The following is a 22,017-nucleotide window of genomic DNA, read 5'->3' as shown; positions in this document are numbered from 1 at the left end:
TGGATTCAAAGGTTCTTTGCACAAGCTTTCTATGTGCTTGGTATTTTATTTTAGAAACTATTCTAAGTACAGGAACGCTCCTGGTAGTGTAAGCTGTCTTCAGTTCCAACAGGGACACAATTTGGTAGCTCATTCATTTGCAAACAGTTATCACAGTTTCTTAACCTGTTGCCCATAGTGTGCAAACAGCTTTCCAACATGTGGAAATTAACAACCCAGTAATTTTCCTTAGTGTAATTTAATTGCCATCACAATCAGGAGGCTATTAAAAATTTACAGACAAGGGAAACAGCCTTAGGAAAGTGCAATGCCAAATTATCAATAGATTCTCAGTGCCTTCTTATAGTTATTAAATCAAGTTGTACTCTTGGACCATTTGCACATGTTAATTCTCCCTTTTAACTTTGTTACAATCCCTGAGATTTTCAAATCCTGGTTTTTCTTACCTTAAAAAAAAAAAAAAGGCAAAGAAACTAAACTTCACAGACAAGTGATGAAGACAGTCTCTTCTGTAAACTCCATTGTAGGAATAGTAACATTAATTTCCAATATCTGTTAAGGGAATATAGCTCAAAGCCTTCTTTTACATTAACCTAAAAATCGTCATAAAGACACAGGAGATGGTGGTTTGATTTGAGAACACTGCAATTGCTACTTACAATCCAATTACTGATGATACTACTCCCTAACTGGCAATCAGTGCTTTTTAAAGCTTATGTCAGCCCTGTGCTTTATGCTGTGCAGTCATCCACAGAAGCTGCCAATTAGCTTGATTCCTCTTGCCTTGTTTTAACAGCAGCTCTGTGATGTTTGAAAAGAGAATAATTTGCCATCAGTGTGAAAGAGGTTTTGTTCTTCCCTTTACTGGTATACTAACAGTTCCATCGGCATCATGTTCAGCAGTTTGAACTCATAGGAATTTCTTCATGCATACAACAAGATTTGAACCCATTGACTCTACAGTAACAGCTTTTAACTACCTTGAATACACAGCAATTAGACTGTGGTAAAATACATACGGATACCAGGTTTAAGCGCAGTTTAATACATCATCAAACAGCATGGTTACTGCTACGCAGAACCTGCTATGCAGATTTTTGGTGCAGATTATAATAGTAGGACTGTCAGTAGCATTAAAAATTTCACTCTGGAACTGTATTAGTATGACCCCTTTTAGCTGCAAGAGTTACATTCTTGTATACAAATGTTTACATGACTAGTTCAGAACAACAATGTGCCACAGCCAGACGAGTGAAAAAAGGGCAGTGGAATTCACCTGTGATTTTACTGCAGAAGATGCTGATGAAATTTAAAATCCACGATGTGCCAAACCCCTGATGCAGTTTGAACCCCACATAGAGCTGGTGAAACAAAATGGGTTACTATCTCTCTCAAAACAGCTCCTGGAATGGCCAAAGTCTAGGGGGAACCTCTAGGACAGGAAGGGTGGCCACACACCAAACATCTGCCCAGCTGTCTGTAGCCCAGGAGGCAAAGGTTTCTTAGTATCATCAAGGAAGCAATGGGGATAAGATAAAGCCTTTTTTGCCAAATTTAAAATAGTTTAAAGCAAAGGCCTAGATTTTAGGTCTAACACTCAAGAGTTATTAATTTTCTAAAAGAAAATTCAGAAGTTCAGATTGAGAAATTATTGTTAAATTCTAAGTCAGCAAAACACACATTTAAGTGAAAATGGCAGAGAATGAAACTCAATCAGTTTGTACCTTTTGAGACATACCGACAAGAAGTTACTCTAGGCAAAAATAATTTGGTTGTAAATTAATGACTGAATGCTGAAACTGAATTACTGTTGAGCATAAACACAACTTCATTTCTTTCATTTCTCATGCTGTAAAAAGTTTTTTGAACCATCTCAAATAATAAAAAAGTTTATCTAGTTCCCTATGTCAATTGGTATGCAAGTTTCTGAAAGCCCGAGACATGAAAATCATTACACTATTCTTCACCCATCAGTGTAGGCAATCCTCCTTTTCCTCTGCCAGTTCCAAGAAGATAGAAGGAAGGCAAGCACCAAGATTTAGGGAAAAGAGAACAGTCTTTACTCTTGAGAATTTTGGAAAATCTAAGAATGAGTTTAATTCATTGCAAGACATTCATATATAAAAGCACATATATGAATTTGAATTCAGAGCAATTGCTAGGCAGAGGAATAAACTGCAGTGCTGGTAAAAAGCACTGATGGATAAATGGATGACAGAATTTAAAAACTGTAACATCAGATACTTACACATCCCAGTTGCATGAGTTAGTCCTCTGATTTCAGTTAGATTACTCAGAAGCACAGCTTGAAAACCAAACACACTATAAAAAAACTTTTCTTTAGAAGGAAGGTGAACAGCTACTTGTTCCCCCCTCTGATTTCTACTGAAATAATTTATATAAAGTTAAGAGCACATAAAGATGTCCTTAACAAGACAAGCAACCTGACTGCAAAAGTAGTTATCCATTCTGCTGACCAGACACATTTTACCTGGTAAGTGTTCCCAGCTTTGACATTAGGAAAATACAATGCATTACTTCTAAGAGAAGAAGTTTAACATGAACTTTTCAAATCCCATTTTAATTTAAATTTTAATATGCTAAATTATTTAACAATTTCAATGTGTGTACTGAGTGCCACAGAAGAATGAATATTCCATATTATAAAGTTGGAAAGAAAGCCCAAACCTGAACTCTGAACTATTATAGTACACATCCTGAGGTGACTACCCACCCAGTGTATTGCTGCATTACACATATTTTCAGCTGATTTAAGTTCTTGTGACTGTTAATGTAGTAGTGATGCAGTTCACTTTTAAACACAGGTGCAAACAGCAACAAGTGAATTAAATTTTTGCTTGAAGAGTTAGTAATGACTTACACTTCTTTACAACAACTGAAGAAAAAGTAAAATGGACTTGACAGACAAACATAAGGCAAACAAAACAGAATGGTAAAGTGTATGAACCCAAATTTCTGAAAAAGAAGCTAACTTACCTCCAAATCTGTGAAGTCTGCTGAAGAAAGAGCAATGTCCATATATAATGCCCGTGTGTTCATTACAGAAGACTCCCTTCATTAACAAGACATAAGCACTATTTTGTTTCACAGGCTCATGAAAAAAGGATGTATTTTGTGCTTTACATTTTATCATCACATGCTATTTCCAGAGTCATACTGGTACTATGAAATGGCTTCATTAACAAATGAGGAAGTGATATACCCTCTCTCCATCAGATGTTTGCCAAATGGTAAAAAGAAAAAAAAAAAAAAACAACTGGTGAGGAGGTACATTCTTAAGCTTCACAGATATCATGGCAAAAAAGGAAAAGCTTAAATTGACTTCAAGAACATTATATTTATAGTTCTGAACATGTGTTCATGCATTTTACAGCTCTCCAACAGTGACATATTTAAATTTTACTGTAATTACAGAATTTCTCCCAGCAGCCAGAAAGGTGAATGATTTTTAAGTTTTTGGTGCTGATTCTTGACCAAATGACTGTAGCCTTTAGAAGTATGATGTACTTAAAATTGTTGAGTCATATCCTGAAGTGCACTGAAGTAGCAATTTAACAGACGGCATTGTGGAAGGTCTGCATGGATTAAATAGTGTTTCATGATTATTTCCTCAGTTCTCTTTCTGGAACATTTACCTTCACTGATGTCTGACACCTGGTTCCAGGAGTTAAGAGTTATTACCAGAGGAGTCTGGCTTTGATGCCTGGGTCAACTGCAGTGCCAAAGTGGAAAAATCCATCTTTGCAATGTGCAAGGGAAGCTTATACTGGTTACTGTGTAAGAAGTCCCACCTCTAACAGTCTCTTTTCTCTCAGGAATCCCTTACCTTTCCTTTCTCCCTTCCAAACCCAGACTCTTATCATGTCTAACTGAGAACACATCATGGATTCACTCTCAAATAAAATCATATTTGTTTATCCAAGATCACCAAATATTGCAAAAAATAAACTGCATTTCAATTACATGGGAAACGGCAACAAAACAGGGCACTTGATTAAGCACAGTACAACTTTTTTTTTTTTTTCTGTGAGCTTAACAGCACCTGACAAGGTTTAAAGAACAAAAAAGGAAAGAAAACTTTACACTTCAATTTTCACAATAATGTTGATTAACTTACGTATAAATTCTGCCACTTGTCATCTCAGTTTAGCTGGTACCTATTACAGATAACAATACTGATAGCTGCCATTTAAGGCACCATTTTTTTATTCTGGGATGAAGATTTAACCATTCTTGATATCCAGCAGGCATTAAGTTCTCAGTTCTTGAGGCAGTCTTTTTGGATATAATACTAAAATAATAGGGTCCACTGGGGGAAGACGCAAGTCACATACTTTAGATTGTGGTCCTAAGAGTGCAAGAGACTCAGCACATTTGAACATATTAGCCTCCCCTTACAGTTAGAAGTTGTTCCTGAAGGCAATATTAACCTAACAAATCTTATGCTGAAACAGATAAAGAGTACAGAGGACTATTCTACCTCAGCAAAAGACAAGTTAGTAAGAACAGTTTATTGGGATTTCCTGTGCTTTTCTACCTAACCATGCCTCAGGACTACAAAAATATGTTTTGAGTACATAAGAAGCGTAAAAGAACACATATATTTTGAAAACTAAACTAACGTTTTCTTTTAACAAAGTTTTTACACTCTACCTTGGCTTAAAAGCCAAGATCAACAAACAAATACTGGTATGTTCAACAACAAATTTATCTACCTGCTGCAGGCTTAACATGCCAAGTTAAGAACATGCCTGCAGCTGGAACTATGTCTTTTCTTATTCTACATTATGGTATTCACTCCTGGATTTAAGCATGGATCTTCCATGTAAAGATAAGCTCTAAAAAAACCCAAAGCATTGCTTTCCTCTTCAGTATAAAAACATAGCATGTACACACACAAAACAATCCTCCTGGCAATGATGCCTGCTCTAAGTAAAAATAAAAAATAATTGAAAAATATAAAACTGATTAAAAAAGATGCTATGCAGGTACTAATGCCAACTGTGTAACAAAACCTGTCATTCATTCTGCACTATTCTAGCAGGTGGATCCAGAAAGAACATTTGCATTTACTTAAGCTTGATGTTTTATGTGTTCATTAGACTTAAATTGTCAATGAACAGACTTGTTACTATAATCCAGAAATTTATAATATTGATCCAAATATATATATATTTAAACACAAAAGCAAATAATTCCAGAATTAAGTTTGTGACTTGAGTTTGTTCAACAAATTAAACTTTCCAAAACAAATACATTTGTTTACTGAGATGGCTATAAGTCATGTTTCAACTTCACATTACACTGCAATTAACAAAAATTATTATGCACAAAACCAGATGTTAACTACAGCATACAAGCTTACAGAAGTCACCTAATTTCAGTGTTGTGAATTACTGTGTTATGTGTTCACCTCAACAAAGCTCCTAAAATATTCTTTATATATTACAAAACAAGGATTTGCAAAACTTTATTTTATTTCCAAGTTATTCCAATCTAAAAATGTTGAAACATAAAAAATACCACTTCCTAAGAGACTTTACAATAAAAGGCTAGCGATCTGGCATGGGAGAGGTAAGTATATGGAAACTTGTTTTAACAGTCACAAATCAGTCGCTGGTGATTAAAGAACACTTTGTTCTTCAGAGCTGGTAGGCACTTCCACATAGCCAGAAATGTAAGTTTTCCTACCACTCCTTTTGCCTCCCATACATAAAAATATCCAATGCAATAAAAAAAGGTAGGATAAAAGGGTGGACGTGATGAAATAGAAGTATTATCTAAGGTCTTGATTATTGTTCATCTTGTGTAAGTGTAAAGATTCTGTCCCAAAGTTTTCCTGACAAGATGGAATTATTTGGCCTTTAAAAGTGTTAGCTGAAATACCTCCCTTTTTTACCAGTACATGTTGTTTGCTCACTGCTGTATTGCTGGTTTATGTCTGTAACAGACACTGGCTCTAGGCCAGCCCATGGGTCCTCAAGCATTGAAGGTCTGTAATAGTTTTCCACATCATTAGACACTCTTTTCTCTCTGCCATGCGCTGTACCAAATGGAGTAGATGTCCTGGGTGATCCCTTTGGAAGAAAACCATCAGGTAAAGAAACATTTAATAGTCTAATTCAAACTAAGAAAAAAAAATGTAAAAAAAAAAAAAAAATCTTAAAATGTTTCCTTCTATGGTAGCAGAGCTCTGAAGCTGATTATTAATTGTAATTACTACACCTCACTTGCATCTTCCTCAGGAAATATTAACTTTAATGTATTTTACTTACAAGTGATAATTTACCCAGATAAGAACAAAGCACCACCCACAGTCTTCTCCCAAATACTTGTTTACATCTCTCTAGCATACAGCTGCAGAAAAGCAGCTCATGCTATTTTTCATAATCTGTCAACAACATGTCTTAAAAAAACTGAACAACAAAACAGGGAGTTAGAGGCTGAGGAAGAGTTGACAATATTAAAAAGAGCAGAAGTCAAATATTAAGTACTTACAGATTGAACACAGCATTCTATAGCTACAAAGAATTCCTTGGGAAAAAAAAAATCCTCTTTTAGCCAAACCAGTGTTCTGTGAAATTTGAGAACAGATGACTATTTTATATACAATCTCAGTGGTAATCAGTGATTTAGTGGGTATTGACTTTTGCAGGGAGCTTTTCATATTTGATGTTTTTTTAAGATCAAGGATCACAACAATTGCTTCTGTAAAGCTGCTACAAGTCTGCAGCTTAAAGAGTGCTGTGACATAAAGGACATTGTTCTCCTCAGATTCACTCCCCTAAAAGGTGAAGTTCTATCTAAATCTGTACTTATTTAAATTGTTTTAGTTAGCTAAGTTAAGCAACTCTTACTACAGATACACAGTAATCTCCAAGCATGCCCATTGCATTCTGTATGGTTAGAGCAAGAGGATGCCTTGAGGCTATTTATCAGATTTTGTAAAGCAGGTTAAAAGCACTTGATTAATGGCTGCTTTCCCCCACAACCCAGTCACCTCTGAATTTTTGGATCAGCAGTGATGGTAGTTGAATTTGACTTGTAAGCCCTAACAACATCTGTGTAAATAGATCATGTGAAACAATTTCTGAGCAAAACTGAGAAATGGTGCCATAAAGTTAAAGACCCAATGTTTAGCCAGAAGAACAGATTTCACTCAGACAGCTTGAACCTATTTCTGCTAATGTGCTGTGGCAGAAACATGTTGATGTTTCTATACGTTTCTGCCACAAGAAACTTTTCAGCAAGAACTTTTCAGAAGCTCCTGAAGTTTGATGATAATGGATACATGATCAAATGTGGGAACATCCATGTCTTATTTATAGAGCACTTTCTCTTTAGAAACTTTCAGTTTCTAATGATTCTTTGCAGCTAGGTTATGTAGCTCAGAGGATGATCTCAACACAGAAGAATTTCTAAAAGGTGGTGAATTACTGTACTGTATCAAATCCCATGAGGGTCAGAGAATCACCTCAGAATACATCTCAAAACTCTCTCAGGGGGGCATGGAGTTTCCTAGAATAAGCTGACATGCTCTAGCAACAGTGACATTTATGTTAAGTACTCACATTTAGTAGTGAAACAGCAGTACTCACTGCTTTCTGTCCTAAACAAACACAAAACCCCACCATCCACATTTAATGAAGAAACTACCACATTTAATGAAGATCTTTTAACTTTGACATTGTAAAACAGATTGAATGTGGAGTTCATTTATTGCTGTGTTTAATCTGCAGAAGGCAAAAGAAACATGAGCTGATATAATGATCTGCAGTATTCAGGGAAGGAGCAAAATAATTCAAAGGTAAGGCTCATTTGTATGGATTTATTTAATATTCTTAAATTTCACTACAGTATGATGCAGACCATCAGTAACACTGACATTACACTAACATTTTAGCATTTTTGAAATATAGGAAATTTATTATTCTGTAATACAAGTTAAACAGCCTTCAGCACATGTTAAATTTAAGCATGTAGATTATTTAACTTTAGAATACTAGTCATCATATGCTTTTTCCCCCTCTGATTTTTTTTTTTAGGGAAGAAAACCAAAATGTGATCATTTACATTACAGACCTGTGGAAAAGGAAATCAGCTCTACCTGTACAAGTGAAACCATTCAGTGCAAGGGGCACTATCTGGTACCAAAGACAGTTTAAAAAAACTTTCTATTAGTTGTCACTAATGGCAACAGCATTTTCTCAATGAACTTTCCTTAAAAAAACAGTCAATCTAGTCTCAGTACTTTTTCTTTAGATAACAAATCTCTCTGGAGTAGAGAACAACAGCTTTTAGTGCTATTCATTAAAAAGTTACTAAGTGGAGTAATGTTGCCTTGAAATTGAGGATAGTCACTCCCTTTATCAGCTTGCTTCACCTGATGTAATTACAGCTGCTGGCATATGCACAAAACACAAAAATCACAACTGTACCATTTCAAAAGGGTGGCATTTCTTTTACTTCCTGTAATAATTTTTGATCCATACCATTCTGTAGCTGCTACTACTGTTCCTGTTGAGTGTAGGGAATGAAACATTACCACTAAGTGAATTCTAAGTGGAGATGAGAAATGCAACAAAGACAGATCACAGAATGGTTTGGGTAGGAAGAGACCTTAAAGATCATCTAGTTCCAACTTTCCTCCCAAGGGCATGGACACCCCCAACTAGTTCGGGTTGCTGAAAGCCCCATCCAGCCTGGTCTTGAACAATGCCTGGGATGGTGCATCCACAGCTTCTCTGGGCAACCTGTTCCAGTGCCTCACCACCCTCACAGTAAAGAGCTTCTCCCTAATATCCAATGTAAACTTACTCTCACAGTTTAAAGACATTCTCCCTTGTCCTGTCACTACAGGCCCTTGTTTCCAGAAACATGTTTTCATAAAATATAAAGCAGAAGCACCTCTGTGAAAAAAACAGAAAGTGCTGTAAACTACTGGCCACATAAAGGTTGAGTAAGCCATTTCAGAAAAAACAAGCTCAGTATGTTTTTCTTCAAGTTTTCTGTTTGTTTCAAAGAATGAAAGTCTTTGAGCACAGAATGCTAATGGCAAGACATTAATAGAACACTAAAGTAAACATAAACTGTCTTTTGAGATTTTCCAATGCAATTTTAAAGGGTCACTTAAAACTTTAATCTCAGAAGTGACTGTAGCATCATAAATGTCAAAGGCATTGCAGTTCAATTAACAGGATCTATAGAGGAGAGGAGACCATGCACATGCCTCACAAGAAACCTGATGCTTAGAAAATGCAGAAAGGCTTTCTATCTGAATCTGTTTATGGCCTCATGGGCAGAGATCCTTGCCCACACCAAAGCAGATGAGGACTCATGGTTTATGAGACTAACTCCCTCTGTGATTGCCTCTACTGCCCTCCCAGGCAGAACAGCTCATGTGTACACACAAAGTGCAGACTCACACATTTCTTCAGTCCTGGGCAAAGCTACAGACATTCTAATATCCTTTGAGTCTCTGAAGGAGTTGCCATCAGGCCAGTGATCCTAAACTACACACAAGGTCTAAAGAAGGAGAGGGAGAATGGAAGATGTGACAGTCTGACACTGGATTCAAACTTGTACCTTCTTTCTGTAATGTTTCTTACCTCAGAATGTAACCTGACTTTATGTCAGGTTTCTTACATCAAGAATGGAGCCTATGGGTGGGTTCCCATCCTCAGGTGCTGACATGAAACAGTTCTGACTAAAACTAAAGACAAAAGGATTCCTGCATATTCTTCTGCTCAATTAATTCTAAGGCAGGCTTTGAAAAAAACACTTAATTGAACAGGCAAAGAGTGATCTTTTGAAGGAAAATTAGACATCAGTGACATAAATTGTCCCTCCATAATCTGCAGCAGAAATGGCACATGATTAGCTTTTTCAAAAGGCACTGAGGTTATGCAATCTGTTGGCTTCCATACCAGGAGAGTCTCTGCTGTTGTGCTGAAGACAATGTATAAATTTTCTAATGATCCCCTTCCACCAACTATGAGATTTCTGAGTTAATTGCATCATAAGAAAACAACAAAATACTAGTCTTCAATGGACACATGACAATGCAGTGCAGGCACATTAAGATTTTACTAATCTCTATTAAGATATGACTTCATTATCATATTTAATCAAGTATCAATAAGAGCAAAAGAAATTATCATTTTACTGCACGTGTCATTTGTTACACTTTTAAGGCTTCTCTAATATTGCATAAAGCCAGTTATATACATAAAGCTGTTATCCTGAGAACTGTCATCCCTGTGTGCATTGCCAGTCACATGCTACAACTAACACAGCTGCAAAAAAGCTTAACTCATAGAACCTGTTGTAGATGGCTTTCAGGAAGCTTTCAGTGCAAAGTAAAGACTTTAAAATGAGAGTCTATTACCACAACAGATGCCCTCATTTCTGCTTAAAGGAGTTTCAGCTTAATTCTCTTTAATAGAGCACTCCTATTCTCTGTCCGTGTCCCTGAAAACTCCGTGTGGATAGGGTGCGGATAGTGCAGCTCCCACGATGGACGACAGTAAACGCACACACTTCACCACTGCATCAAAGAAAATTGATAAGAGGGAGGCAGGAAGGTGATTGCTGTCGTTTTGGCCGGTGCTTAATTCTCTACCTTCATACACCAGAATATGAAAAAGAAAGCTGCACTTTTGTCTTCACAACCCGCCAGCCTACGGCCCTCTTCCCTTTCCTCATCTCACAGCTGTCTGTGCTCTGTCTGTCCTCTCTACTGCGGAGGAATGGGCGGGGGAAAAGCTGATGTTGCCCAGTGAGGTTCAAGCCTCGCTCTTCCCTGAAAATCCTGTTAGCGGGTGGACGGTGCTCTGGCACAAGGCCCGGGTGTGCCTTCCCCTAGCGGGCTACGGGCCTCACTTAGAAGCAGCAGCTCCCTCCCTCCCTCTTTCCTTCCTCCCCGTGTCCCTCTTCGCCTTGCCCCATACCTGGAAGTGCCTCTGGAAGCCGCCGGGCGAGCGCTTGTGCTGCGGCAGTGGGTGCAGAGGCGCTCCGGCGGGGGACGCGCCGCCGTACGGAGCCGGGTACCGGGGACTGACGCTCTGCGGCCTGCATGGGGTCTGCGTCCCCGGCGAGGGGCTGCCGAAGCGCCCGCGGAACCCGGGGCCTCGGGGCGAGAGGCCGCTGCCGTACGGCCCGGGCCGGTGGCCGTAGGGCGGCGTGTGCTGGGGGCTACCGTAGCCGCGCGGAGAGGGCGGCAAGGGTCCTCCGCCGGAGGGAGGGCTCCGGAAGCCACCGCCCGCGTAGGGAGGTGTCGGTGCGCGGAATCCCGGCCGGTACATGGCCGGGGCAGGCCGGGAATGGCGGGAGCGGAACCTGTGCAATGGCGGCGGCGGCGCCGCGCCCGCTCTTTTCTCATCCCCCGCCTCTTCCCCGCCAGGCGGGCAGCAGGTTCCGGCCTCTAAACGTTCCGCAACGGGGAGGGCGAGGCGCCGTCCATCCCATCCCGCCGGGAAGCGGGAGGCGGGACGGAGGGCCCGGCAGCCTCACTGAGCGACCCGGCGCGCCGGGTCCGAGGGATTCTGCGCGCTTTCAGCTGAAGAGGAGTAATCTGGAGTAGGAGTCTCAAAAGATGCCTGGTAACTCAGACGATGGGGCACACGGCGCCCGTAGGCTCAGCGTGGCTGTCAGCGAATGCCCGCGGTTCTACAGCTGCTAAAAAACAACGAAACGAACTCCTGTAAAGCAAAGCGAGTGTTTACCTCACATTTCGTGTCACTTCAGATATGCTTGTTCGGGAGTCTAAGCCTACGTGTTACGGCAGTCCCGATTGAAAAAACAGGGTGGCATTTAAAGAGCACTTTAATGAAAGGGTTTTCCTCAAGATCAGTTTGAACTGTCAGCAATTGAGTGGTAGCTCAGGCAAAGACTTACTCATATAAACTTGTGGCAAAATGCTATTTTGTAGGAGAACTTCATATTTAGCACAGTCAATTTAACAATGTTATTATTTATTACCATTCCTGCTCTGTTCTCAAGTACATAATAATGCAAGTCCTCAACAACGCTGTAAAAATAGTAAATATTCTTTAAAATTAATATTTATTTCTGTCAGTACAACAAAGCACTACTCGGTTTTAGGACATTGCAATATAGGAAAATTAAGAAGGGCTTTCAGAACAGCAGTTAACGAAAGTTAACTATTAAAATAAGCAGAAAGTTTCTGTGCTTTATATACCAGTCCTGCCTTTCTTTAGCTTTAAACAGGTTTTGGTTTGTTTTTTTACAATGACAAACACTAATTTTATATTCACAGGGACCTCACCTCCCCACTATGTTATACAATCTCTCTGTGAAAAATGAGACAATATCTTTTAAATTCTAAAAGAGACTAAACCTGCTCATTTAATTTTTTTAATTATCCTTTAGTCTGGAAGACTATCTGTTTTTATTGTGCATACAAGGAATGCCATGTCTACACAAGACAGTTTATCAATGTAAGTTACCAAATTATCGACAGATAACCATTCCAAAAAAGCACAGCTTAATTTAAACCCTTTTGATACCACATGAATTAGAAATACATACCATTGTGCACCTGTTGAGTTATTCTGGGGTAATTGTACTGATTAATTTCTTCTTCTTGACAAATCTTTAAGCATCCATGTAGTACTTTTGATTACACACAGCACGTCCAGTCAACAAACCTGTCATGTAGATTTACTCTATGTTCTTCCTCAGCATTTAGGCAGACTGACATGTGACATGTCTTAAGCCTGTGCTTATCATCATGCTCATTTTCAAGCAGTCAGAAGTTTCGGCTGCTTTTGAGATACAGAAGTTGTCTTATCCTCACATATTTCTGACAAACCAATGCCGAACCTCTGTGCAGGCTTTTGTATCCTGTTAGAGACGCAAGAAGACACCATGGTGTTCCTGTAATAAGCCTTCTGCTCTGTCCTAACACTGACTAAAAGTAGTCTGAGGGTACTTCGTTTAGGGAAGAGTTGCTCAAAGGTCAGTTCAAGCTAAGCCTTCCATAACTACACTCAGCTGAAGATACAACTTACAGTGTAAGTGATATTGCACCTACAGTGACGGCGAAATGAGGGGAAGGATCTTTCTCGTGCCGCTGAGCGCATCCGGTGCGGCTACCTGCCTTGGTAAGCGCGGAAAACCCTTCAGGGTGGTGGTGGTGGTGGTGGTGGGGAGAGGGGTGGCGGGAGGGTTTCTACTTTTATTCCACCTTGGCAATGTTGTACGTCACGGTCTGTACGCCGGGCTGGAAGTACAAATTTCCAGCCATCAAACAGCGGAATTCCCGCCGCGAACATCTCCAGGACGCCTCCCTGCTTTATGAAGTCCAGGCAGGAGTGCTTCATAGCACAGGAGAGGCGCACCGTCCCGCCGCTGCTGCGGAGAGGGGAGCGCGGCAACCAGCCGGGACCAGCGCACCCCCTGTCCCGGGAGAATCCAAGACTGTCCCGGGGGTGGGAGGGGAAGGGGGCGGTGGTGGCGGCGGCGCTTGCGCCGAGCGCTCGGTGCTGTCTCGAGTGGCGGGGATGCTGCGCGCCGGGCTGGGAAGAAGGAGCCGATGTTGCGATGTTGTTGGAGGAGCCCGTGCCCGAAGCTGCCGGCGGCAGTGCCAGAGTCCTGAGCGCTGCCTCTGCCTCCCCTTCCCCGGGCAGCGGCAGCGGGGCGCGGAGCGGAGGCGCTCCCCTGGCAGGTACCGAGCCGTGCCGCACCCTCCTCTGCCTCCCCTCTCCCGCCGCGTCGAGCCCCTCTGTCCGTGTGCTCCCGCCGGGTTCTGAGTTGGTGCCGCTGGGGCTGTGGTCGGAGCCGCTTCTCTGGGGGGGCCGGCGCGAAACACCTGCGGGAGGTTCCTGTGAGGGGCTCGCGAAGGGGGTCCCTGCGCGGCCGTGCCGCGCTGAGCGCAGCCCCTGGGCAGCCTCGGGGCTCGGACTTCGGCCGCAGGAGCGCGCCGCTTGTGACACGGAACGTGTCGGCTCTCCCGGCAGCCCTGGCTACCGTGTTCCAGGCCCGATCTTTTTGTAAGGTTACCAAAGTGTAACTGCCCACAGTTGTGCTTTTTAATTTTTTTTTTAATGAAATGAAATAAACCCAAGCTGCAACAAAGTGATCGTTCTTTGGCTACAAGATTCTCTGTTATTAAATCACAGAAACATAGTAACAATGGCGTTGGTGGCGCTAGAATCGGAGGAAGTTTGCAGTTCTGCCTCCTACTGTGAACATACCAAGTGTGTTCCAGGCTGGAGTGTACCCACTGATTGTGAATTAGTCCACGGTAGTGATGGACTGGATGATAATTTACTGTATGGATAAAGTGAAAAAATGCTGATTGTGCAGCAGTCATGTCTTCTGGAATTGAAAGTAATTGGAATGGGATCTCTTAATTTGCATTGTTGCAAAAATTAATTGGCTCTTCTAGGTGTCCTCTTCTGTCACAACTATAAAGGAAATATTTTTGGAATATGACACAAGAATTGATTTCTGTTCCATGGAATGATTTTTCTGTTGGTTGCTTATTCGTATTGTTAGCCTAGGCCAACCTTGGAATGAGCTATTGAGCTTAGCTAAAGAGTGTAAATCATATTGAGAGTGAGTGGGTCTATTTATTCTTAATCACAGTCATTTGTGAAAGATACATATGACAGTCTAATTCACAATAAATTCAAGCATCATGGGAATTAAGAGTTTACACAGAGGATATAATTAGAGCTGAGAGAGTGATTTTTCATTCAGTCATCAAGTTACTGGTATAAATAAAAGCAAAAATACAAGAGAAAATGTGAGTTTGCATTTTAGAAAAGGTGGATTGTTGAGTCAGGTTTCTAACAAAGTCTAACTTTGGGTATGTGCCTTTTTAGGAAGCTAGTGATGAAAGTAAAAACCCAGGAGATGTTTCTAGTTAATGCTGATCAATTCTGATCTCTTATGTTTGTTTATGATGTGTTTTTGTTTCTTTTTGTTCCTACAATAGATAATACTCCCTTATTCAGGCTTCATGTACCAGAACTGCTGATGTTAAAAGGCTTTCTACTGCAGTTTTTCAGCAAAATAGTGTCACGCTGCATATATAATCTGGCTCATATATATATATATTTTTTTTTTTTTTTTTTTGTGAATATCTGTGTTCTATTCGGAAGAGACTAACAGGTCTGTTCCTCAATTTTCAAAAACAAACTTTTGATCTCTCTTCTTTCTTGCCTTTCTTCATTATCATGGGTATCTGTTATTTACTGTCATTAAAAAAAAAAATCACAATGGTCTGTTTGTCTTCAAAGCAACAGTTGTGCTCTCCTATTCTGTTCCAGCTATGGAAGAATCCTAACCCCTGAATGGAGTGTTAGATGATGCCATAATGTGAGTGATATGATAATTAGTAAGGGTTCTTCAGTTTTAGTTATGCATAAATACATATTTACAGCCTAATCTTCACATTTTACAGGCTTTTTTTGGGAAATATCTTTATAGATTCCTAAAACTTGACTGCAGGAAAAGAACCTGTTGGCTCTGAAGAGTTGCTGTTGTTCTGGTAGTGTATCTGTGAGTAGCCCTAAATATTGTCTCAGGATGGGAATAGGTCAGCTAAAGGTGTGGAAATAATAGAGGAAGGAGGACCTTTTTTAATTGAAATGACATATTTTTAATTTTTGAGGAGCTTCAGTAAAGCTTTTTACGTAATTTTGAAAGAAAGAGTTGTGTTTTTGTGGAGAAAGTTGTGCATACAGCTTCATAAAACTGAAGTTATACTGGAGGATCTGTGGTGTTTACCTGGCACAACTGTTTTCCAACGTCTGGAACCCATGGGGGTGTGGAGCACTGAAGAGGAATAGCAGCCTGAGATTTTCCTAAAGGCTTTGAAAGTGCAAAGCACACGGCCAGCCCCAGATGTGCATGTTTTCAACATGCTGCTCGGTCTGCATATTGTATTAAAGCACAAAACCTGTTAAATGGAAATCTCCCTGGAGCAAGTGGTAATAATGGAGGAAAATTTCTTAAAGATGAACAATAGGATGCAAGTGTCCTCTTTCAGGGCAGTACAGTTAATGAAAATATTTTAGCAGAAGCCTTGAATTTCTACTGCTCCTTCTCTGTACCTTTTTTAAATCTCTCTCTTGATATAAATCTCCTTCTTCCCATATGTAGGAAGGAGAGTTCTGAGGGTGACTGAATGGTGGTCCAGGTCTAATGGGGAGAATGTGGAGCAGGTGACACAGGTATGCACTGCTGCATGATATAGGAGATGCACCACACTGCCCTACAGCTTTGAATAAATGTGCTTTGTTTGATTCCCACCCCCTCACCCCTCCCTCCCAACATGTTTTACATCTTTCTTTTACCAGGACAAGCACCAAAAAGAGATGCTTGCCACAAGTTGGTATGTGTCATTTTAGTGGTGTTACTGGCCAGGTGCTTTTGTTTTCTGTGTGATATGAGACCGCTTTCTGAACAGTAACTGAATGACTGTCCTCACAGGGTGATGAAGTGTTTGTGTCCCTAGCCTTCAATTAAAGACTGAGGGAGAGGAAGATAACCTGACATCAAATAAGTAGTTGGCCAACCTGTGGTCTAGACTGTGAGATTACTTGCTGTGTCTGTGATGTTTATTGTCATTACTGTTTCTTAGACCTGGACAGGTTGGCAAGGGTGAGAGAAAGGAAGAAAACATTGTGATATCTTAATAATTATCTTGCATGTGCAGCTGCCATTGAAAGTGTTTCCTTGGCTCGTGTATTCTGTCTTAAGTTTTGTAAAGGGGATATTCTTTATGTGTGTGTGTGATGCAAATGGATAGGTCTACACAGGTCAAAACACTTTATGAATTCTACTATGCTTCCCATTGGTCTGGTACCCTTACTTTTAGCTTATGTCATTCTGATGTTGCTTGCTAAAATGCTTTCGTTGTATCTTTCTTCAGATTAGCCTTTAAAAGCTGTTTGAGTGTTTGTGGAAGGCACATATAAAGTATTGCTATAAAGTGGCTTTATTGTAGACTTGCTAGGGAGTTAGAATAGGTTCTGAAATTTCATACATAAGGTTTTCCAACTTTGAAAGGCTTTACTAATGTAGTATGCACCTAATAACCAGCTTGTTCAGAAAGCTTTATTATCATTTATTAGGGAAGGGAAATGAGGGAGAATGATGAGTGTTCTAAAAACAATATGTTTGTTTTTTTTGGGATTGCAATCACTGGTTTTTGTTTCTTGTCAGGTGCTAGTAATGTAAAGCCATTGGATGGTGTGAAAATTCTTGATTTAACAAGGTTTGTGTTTTGTCTATAATTTGTGACAGTGTGTCTAAATGCAAATATTCTGATTGGAAAAGCTAAGAAAACAATATGTTTTTTTTTCATATTGAAGGGTTCTTGTAGGACCATTTGCCACAATGAATTTGGAAGATCTAGGGGCTGAAGTTATCAAAGTGGAAAGACCAGGTAAGATTTTTATTTGCTTATTTCAGATATAAGAAGAACTGGATATTAAGTATATATATACATATATATAATGTAAGAACATTGGGTAATTAGCTTCTAATTAAATTTTGTGTATTTTTTTAGCTTAACACAATGGTTTTCTTCTTCCACTCAGCACATGTGCTTCTTATCCAGAGTTTCTAAGGATTGGGTAATGGTAAAAAAATTCTTCATTCTTATGGCATAGCTACATTTTAGTTTGGAAGACCATATAAGAAGAACAACAAATTGCATGGCATTTGGGTCTTTTTTAGAAATAGTCCTCTCACTTGGCTCTAAGTTTTATGCATCATTACCCATTTGAGGTGTGTAATTATGCCATCGCACCTGCACATTGTGTAATATATTTTTTCCATTAAATTTCCATACTTTAAGTTTCTCTCTTTTGGTATTACTAGTCTTGAAACTAATTGGTGAACATAGCTGAGATATTAAACAATATTACACTCCCTGTATTTTATAACAGTTTATAATAATTTATAACATAAATGGAGATACTAAACATACTACATTCTCTGTATTTTATTTGTAATATGAAATATTGAATGTTTGGACATTTAATGAAACAATGAATGTTTGACAAAGGTTTTGCCACATCAATCTATAGGTCATCCTTATTTACTGAACATTGTTATAAAGGTTTTCACTTTTGTGACCAGGCAAAGGTGCATCAATTTTGTAGTATCAGATTAGACCAGCACTGGTGGTATTCCAAACATCTAGGTAGTAGGAACAGAGCAATGTCAACAATTAAGTATGAAGTACTGCTTTTGGAGCTTTGCACCTTTTTGTCATCGAAGAAGAAAGGCAGCTTCAAAATTCTAAATTTCAAACATTTTAGAAGGTGAGTAATCCTCTCTTTCTGTGAGAGGACGTCTAGTTTCACAGAAGTATTAATCCAAAAGAACAGTAGCCCCACTAGTGTTCTACAGGGAAAGTATTACAGAAATGTTTTGCTTTGAATCACATAAAGTACACAGAGTGTACTTTACTTTAAGTGCCCCTACCCTCCTAAACATCCTGCTTGAACCAAAGTAGTCTTTTGAGATAATAAACAATAGAAATGTTGATAAGCAATTTATATGTTTGCTTACCTTCTGCCACTGTAGATCTTAAATGGCTGTAGACTTTTGTGTTACTATAGTGTATAGCATAATTGTGACAGTGGCTATGTAATATGACACCTAAGGTTCTTCAGCTTGTTTCTGTATCAGTCTTCTGTGCCTCCTCACTAAGGAAAGTTTTCAGTTATGTGAAGTTAACAAGTAGATGAAGTCTGGATATTGAAAGAGACACAGGAATGCACATGCTTGCTAACACTCAGGACAGTGATTCTATCTGAAGTTGAATTTAGCTTTAATTCTATATAAAATAGATTGCTAGTATTCATGATGTTTAAGAAAGGTTAAAAATTGGAAATTAAGCATAAATGATACAGTAATATCAGTGTCTGCAGCACACTTAAGGCAGGATTTCTGGAAGAGCCCTGCACCAGCTATAGCAAACACTTCTTTTAGTTGGTGTTGTGCAGCACACAACTTAATCAGTTGTTGTCTGTCAGTGGTATCTTGTTGTTATGTCTGAAGTGTTTCAGGAATAGATTACTGACCAGATGAACTGTGTGACTTGGTGCAGGCAAGAGACTCTACTAAATTCTTCAGGATTGACTAAAAATAATTGCATTGTAGCTCTACATTAAGTTAAAACAAAAAAAACTACAAAAAGAACTCCAATTCCCCTTTCCCCAGGCTCCCCAAGAAAACAACTAAAATACCAATCCGCAAGTGAAAAACAATCAAAAAACCTGCAAATACACTAGTGGTGTGTGGCTGTATTAGTATTTTCAAGACTAAATGGAATCCCAACACTAGCAAAAACTTTGTTCACTTTGCTTAATGGCATTCCCTTTTAGGTGCTTTTTTGATATAAATATTCTAAAAGAAATGTGTTAAACTAATATTTGTTCTGCCTGCTAGACTAAGCTTAGATGACTTAAATGTGATATTGGAGAAAAGCTTTTCATTCTTATTTGTTGGGTGTGTGATATTTGGCAACTATGAATATGTGATGGTATTTCTTTCAGGAGCTGGTGATGACACAAGAGCCTGGGGCCCACCTTTTGCTGGGACAGAAACTGTTTATTTTCTCACTGTCAATAGAAATAAAAAGGTAAATGGGATGTGGATCTGAATATGGGCCTATGTTTTCTGTAATTATAACTGTATTTATAACACTTCTTAGTTTGATTCTTAACATATATAATGGAGCAATACTTACATTGACCTAATGTTATGATTAATAAATCCATAAGTTTTTAGAACAACAAAGGTTACAAATCTCTGGTACTGTGCTGTGGGCAGCTGAGGCAAAATGGAAAAGCAAGAGTGCTCCTGATGGTCTTCAGTTGTCAGTGCTAATTAACTGAAAATGAAACCTGCTGAAAGCAAGGGTATTTTATTTGAGTGATCATTTTTTTTCAGGTGCATCAGCTCAGTTGACTTGTGTCAGCTGGCAGGAAGAGTGCTGCCATTATAGGACGGTGAGGGTGGCTAAATCTAGCTTTTGAAACTTAAAATGAAGTTTCATGACATACCCAAATTGTTTAATGGCTTATTACCATTAAAACAAATGTCTCTGGTGTCCCCCTGTCTACTTGCAGTAGTTGGTCCTGTGTAAATATATAGTGAACAGGCTGCCCATCTGTCAGACTGGTTTTGGTGCTTGTCTGCCTCATTAATGAGATATAGTTCAGCTTGTTTTGCTGAGATATTTTATTTTTTTCAGGAGAAGATGGGCTATGTGTTAAAATTTATTTATCCAAATTAGCCATAGTGTGCAATTTGACTGTTGGTTATGTTTAGAATAGGCTGATAATCCCTTTCACATAATTTTTCCACATAAATTACTGTTGTATTTATTTTAATCCCCAGAGTATAGCCATCAACATGAAGGATTCAAAAGGAGTAAAGCTAATCAGAGGTAGGTTTTAATAGCATGCAAGGTGTCCTTATTTTGTATTGTTGTAATCCTAAGTGATTCACAAGTTACACTAAGTAATAAGGATTAAACTCTGCATTTGAAATATTAATTTGATAATTAAAAAAAAAAATCTATGTATGCTGTAAAATTTGTAAATTACAGTATATACTCCTCTACTCTGTGCTTTTGGATTCAATGTTCATTGTAACTTGTAATGACTTTAGATTTAAATTTCCATGAAAATGTCATCAAAATCTTCAAAGGAAATATTGTGAGGAAATGGTCTAGTAGCCTATTCCTTTCCTGTTGCTGCTGCTGTACTACTACTGATCTTGCTGTACTACTGCAGTAGAACGATTCAAGATGAACTGATCAGTGAGCAGTTAGGAGGAGATGCTGTGCTCCAGGAAATGCAGTTTTTTGAATGTTACAGTGTTCAGTTGCTGTACATCTTCCTGAAAAACATTGTCCTGTAAGTGAAATTTAGTAATTGCTTCTTTTTCAGTATTGGACTTCAACGTCTTTTAAGGCGATCCATTTCTATATCTAAAAATAATAAAAGCATCAAATCTCACATTTTGTCAAACTTGAGTTTTGTCATCCCTTTATTTATTATTTGTTGAGAAATGCAAGATCTGCTGCTTGCTAGTGCTGCGTTTTAAGCCCTGCAGTAGTAGCAGCTGACTTCTGTTACTGCTTGTTTCAGTATCAGTTCCAATCCCTTTTTCACAGTGACACTATGTGTCATGCAGTAGGTGGAATTTGTCTGGTAGTACTTTTTGTTGGGAATATTGCATAAAATGGAAATAGATTAAGTTTTCTGATGTTTTTGATTTGTTAGTTATGCAAAAGTGCTTCATACAGAAATACTCTGGAGATTATAAGCCAAAGATTCTACAGTTCCTTCTCTTTTTGCAGAACAGAGACATTTATTGTTAATTTGTTATGGAGCTGTATGTTTAACTTCTAAAAAATTTGGAAGCAGAAATTTTAATTTGGAAAAATTTTGCATGGTATATAACACAGACATCTTTTTGGATAAACTAGTCATATTCTAATTAAGTGCTATAAAATTTTTTCCTCTTGTGGTAGAAGATTAATTTATTATTTGACCATTAAAAATAGTGAAAGAGAAATTACTCAGAGTATCCACTGATTCCACATGTGTGGGCTGAAGGTGTTTGAAGAGTTAAAGGCAGCTGGGCCTATGAGTCAAGATGATGTAGAGGGGAAAGTGGCATCATCTGTTAAATATTTACCACACTAGCTGTAAAAATGAGGAGACTCTGTGACAAAGTAATTTCTTACATTTTCTATTCTTTTTTAATGTTGCTTTACTAACCACTATAGCTTTCTGGTCCTTAAATCAATGCCATGCCTATCTGTGATATAGCAATATTGAAAACGGATGAAGCTCTGTTTGTTATGCTACTTGTGGAGTTGTTCATCCTTCTGCTTGATTTTGAATGATGTATTTTAAAAGCATTTCGTGCAGAGGTCTTGACATTCCATTATTCATCTCAAATGAAACTTCTGTTTGCAGTTTTGTTAAAAAGTAT

General features: G+C 38.9%; 2 protein-coding genes across 2 annotated transcripts in view; one reads left to right on the top strand and one right to left on the bottom strand.

Moving 5' to 3' along the window:
- Window positions 1-3,338: 3,338 nt before the first annotated feature.
- On the bottom strand, window positions 3,339-12,911 carry MPLKIP (M-phase specific PLK1 interacting protein). Its single transcript, XM_053973256.1, has 3 exons — window positions 12,839-12,911; window positions 10,971-11,527; window positions 3,339-6,098 (listed from the first exon to the last, which is right to left on the bottom strand). Exons 1-3 carry the CDS (start codon window positions 12,909-12,911, stop codon window positions 5,895-5,897), a joined length of 834 nt encoding a protein of 277 aa, XP_053829231.1. The 3' UTR covers window positions 3,339-5,894.
- A 654-nt stretch (window positions 12,912-13,565) lies between these two features.
- The window catches only part of SUGCT (succinyl-CoA:glutarate-CoA transferase), a 323,796-nt gene continuing 315,344 nt past the window's right edge, over window positions 13,566-22,017 (top strand). Inside the window, exons 1-6 of the mRNA XM_053997992.1 lie at window positions 13,566-13,708; window positions 17,218-17,269; window positions 17,367-17,440; window positions 19,563-19,648; window positions 20,410-20,458; window positions 21,954-21,955. Coding sequence (XP_053853967.1) covers window positions 13,585-13,708; window positions 17,218-17,269; window positions 17,367-17,440; window positions 19,563-19,648; window positions 20,410-20,458; window positions 21,954-21,955 — 387 coding nt within the window. The 5' untranslated portion in view covers window positions 13,566-13,584. The remainder of the gene's footprint in view (window positions 13,709-17,217; window positions 17,270-17,366; window positions 17,441-19,562; window positions 19,649-20,409; window positions 20,459-21,953; window positions 21,956-22,017) is intronic.

The sequence above is a fragment of the Vidua macroura genome, chromosome 1 (genome assembly GCF_024509145.1).
Source record: "Vidua macroura isolate BioBank_ID:100142 chromosome 1, ASM2450914v1, whole genome shotgun sequence".
In the NCBI taxonomy this organism is placed as follows: Eukaryota; Metazoa; Chordata; class Aves; order Passeriformes; family Viduidae; genus Vidua; species Vidua macroura.
Note: the sequence above shows the minus strand (reverse complement) of the source record. Positions and strands in the feature narration are given on the sequence as shown.

Coding starts and splice junctions, on each gene's coding strand:
- MPLKIP (XM_053973256.1), bottom strand. CDS start 12,911: ATGGTGTCTTCTTGCGTCTCTAACAGGATACAAAAGCCTGCACAGAGG. Junction 11,528..12,838: donor CATTGGTTTGTCAGAAATAT/GTGAGGATAAGA, acceptor TCGCTCAGTGAG/GCTGCCGGGCCCTCCGTCCC. Junction 6,099..10,970: donor GCTTCCAGAGGCACTTCCAG/GTATGGGGCAAG, acceptor TTTCTTCCAAAG/GGATCACCCAGGACATCTAC.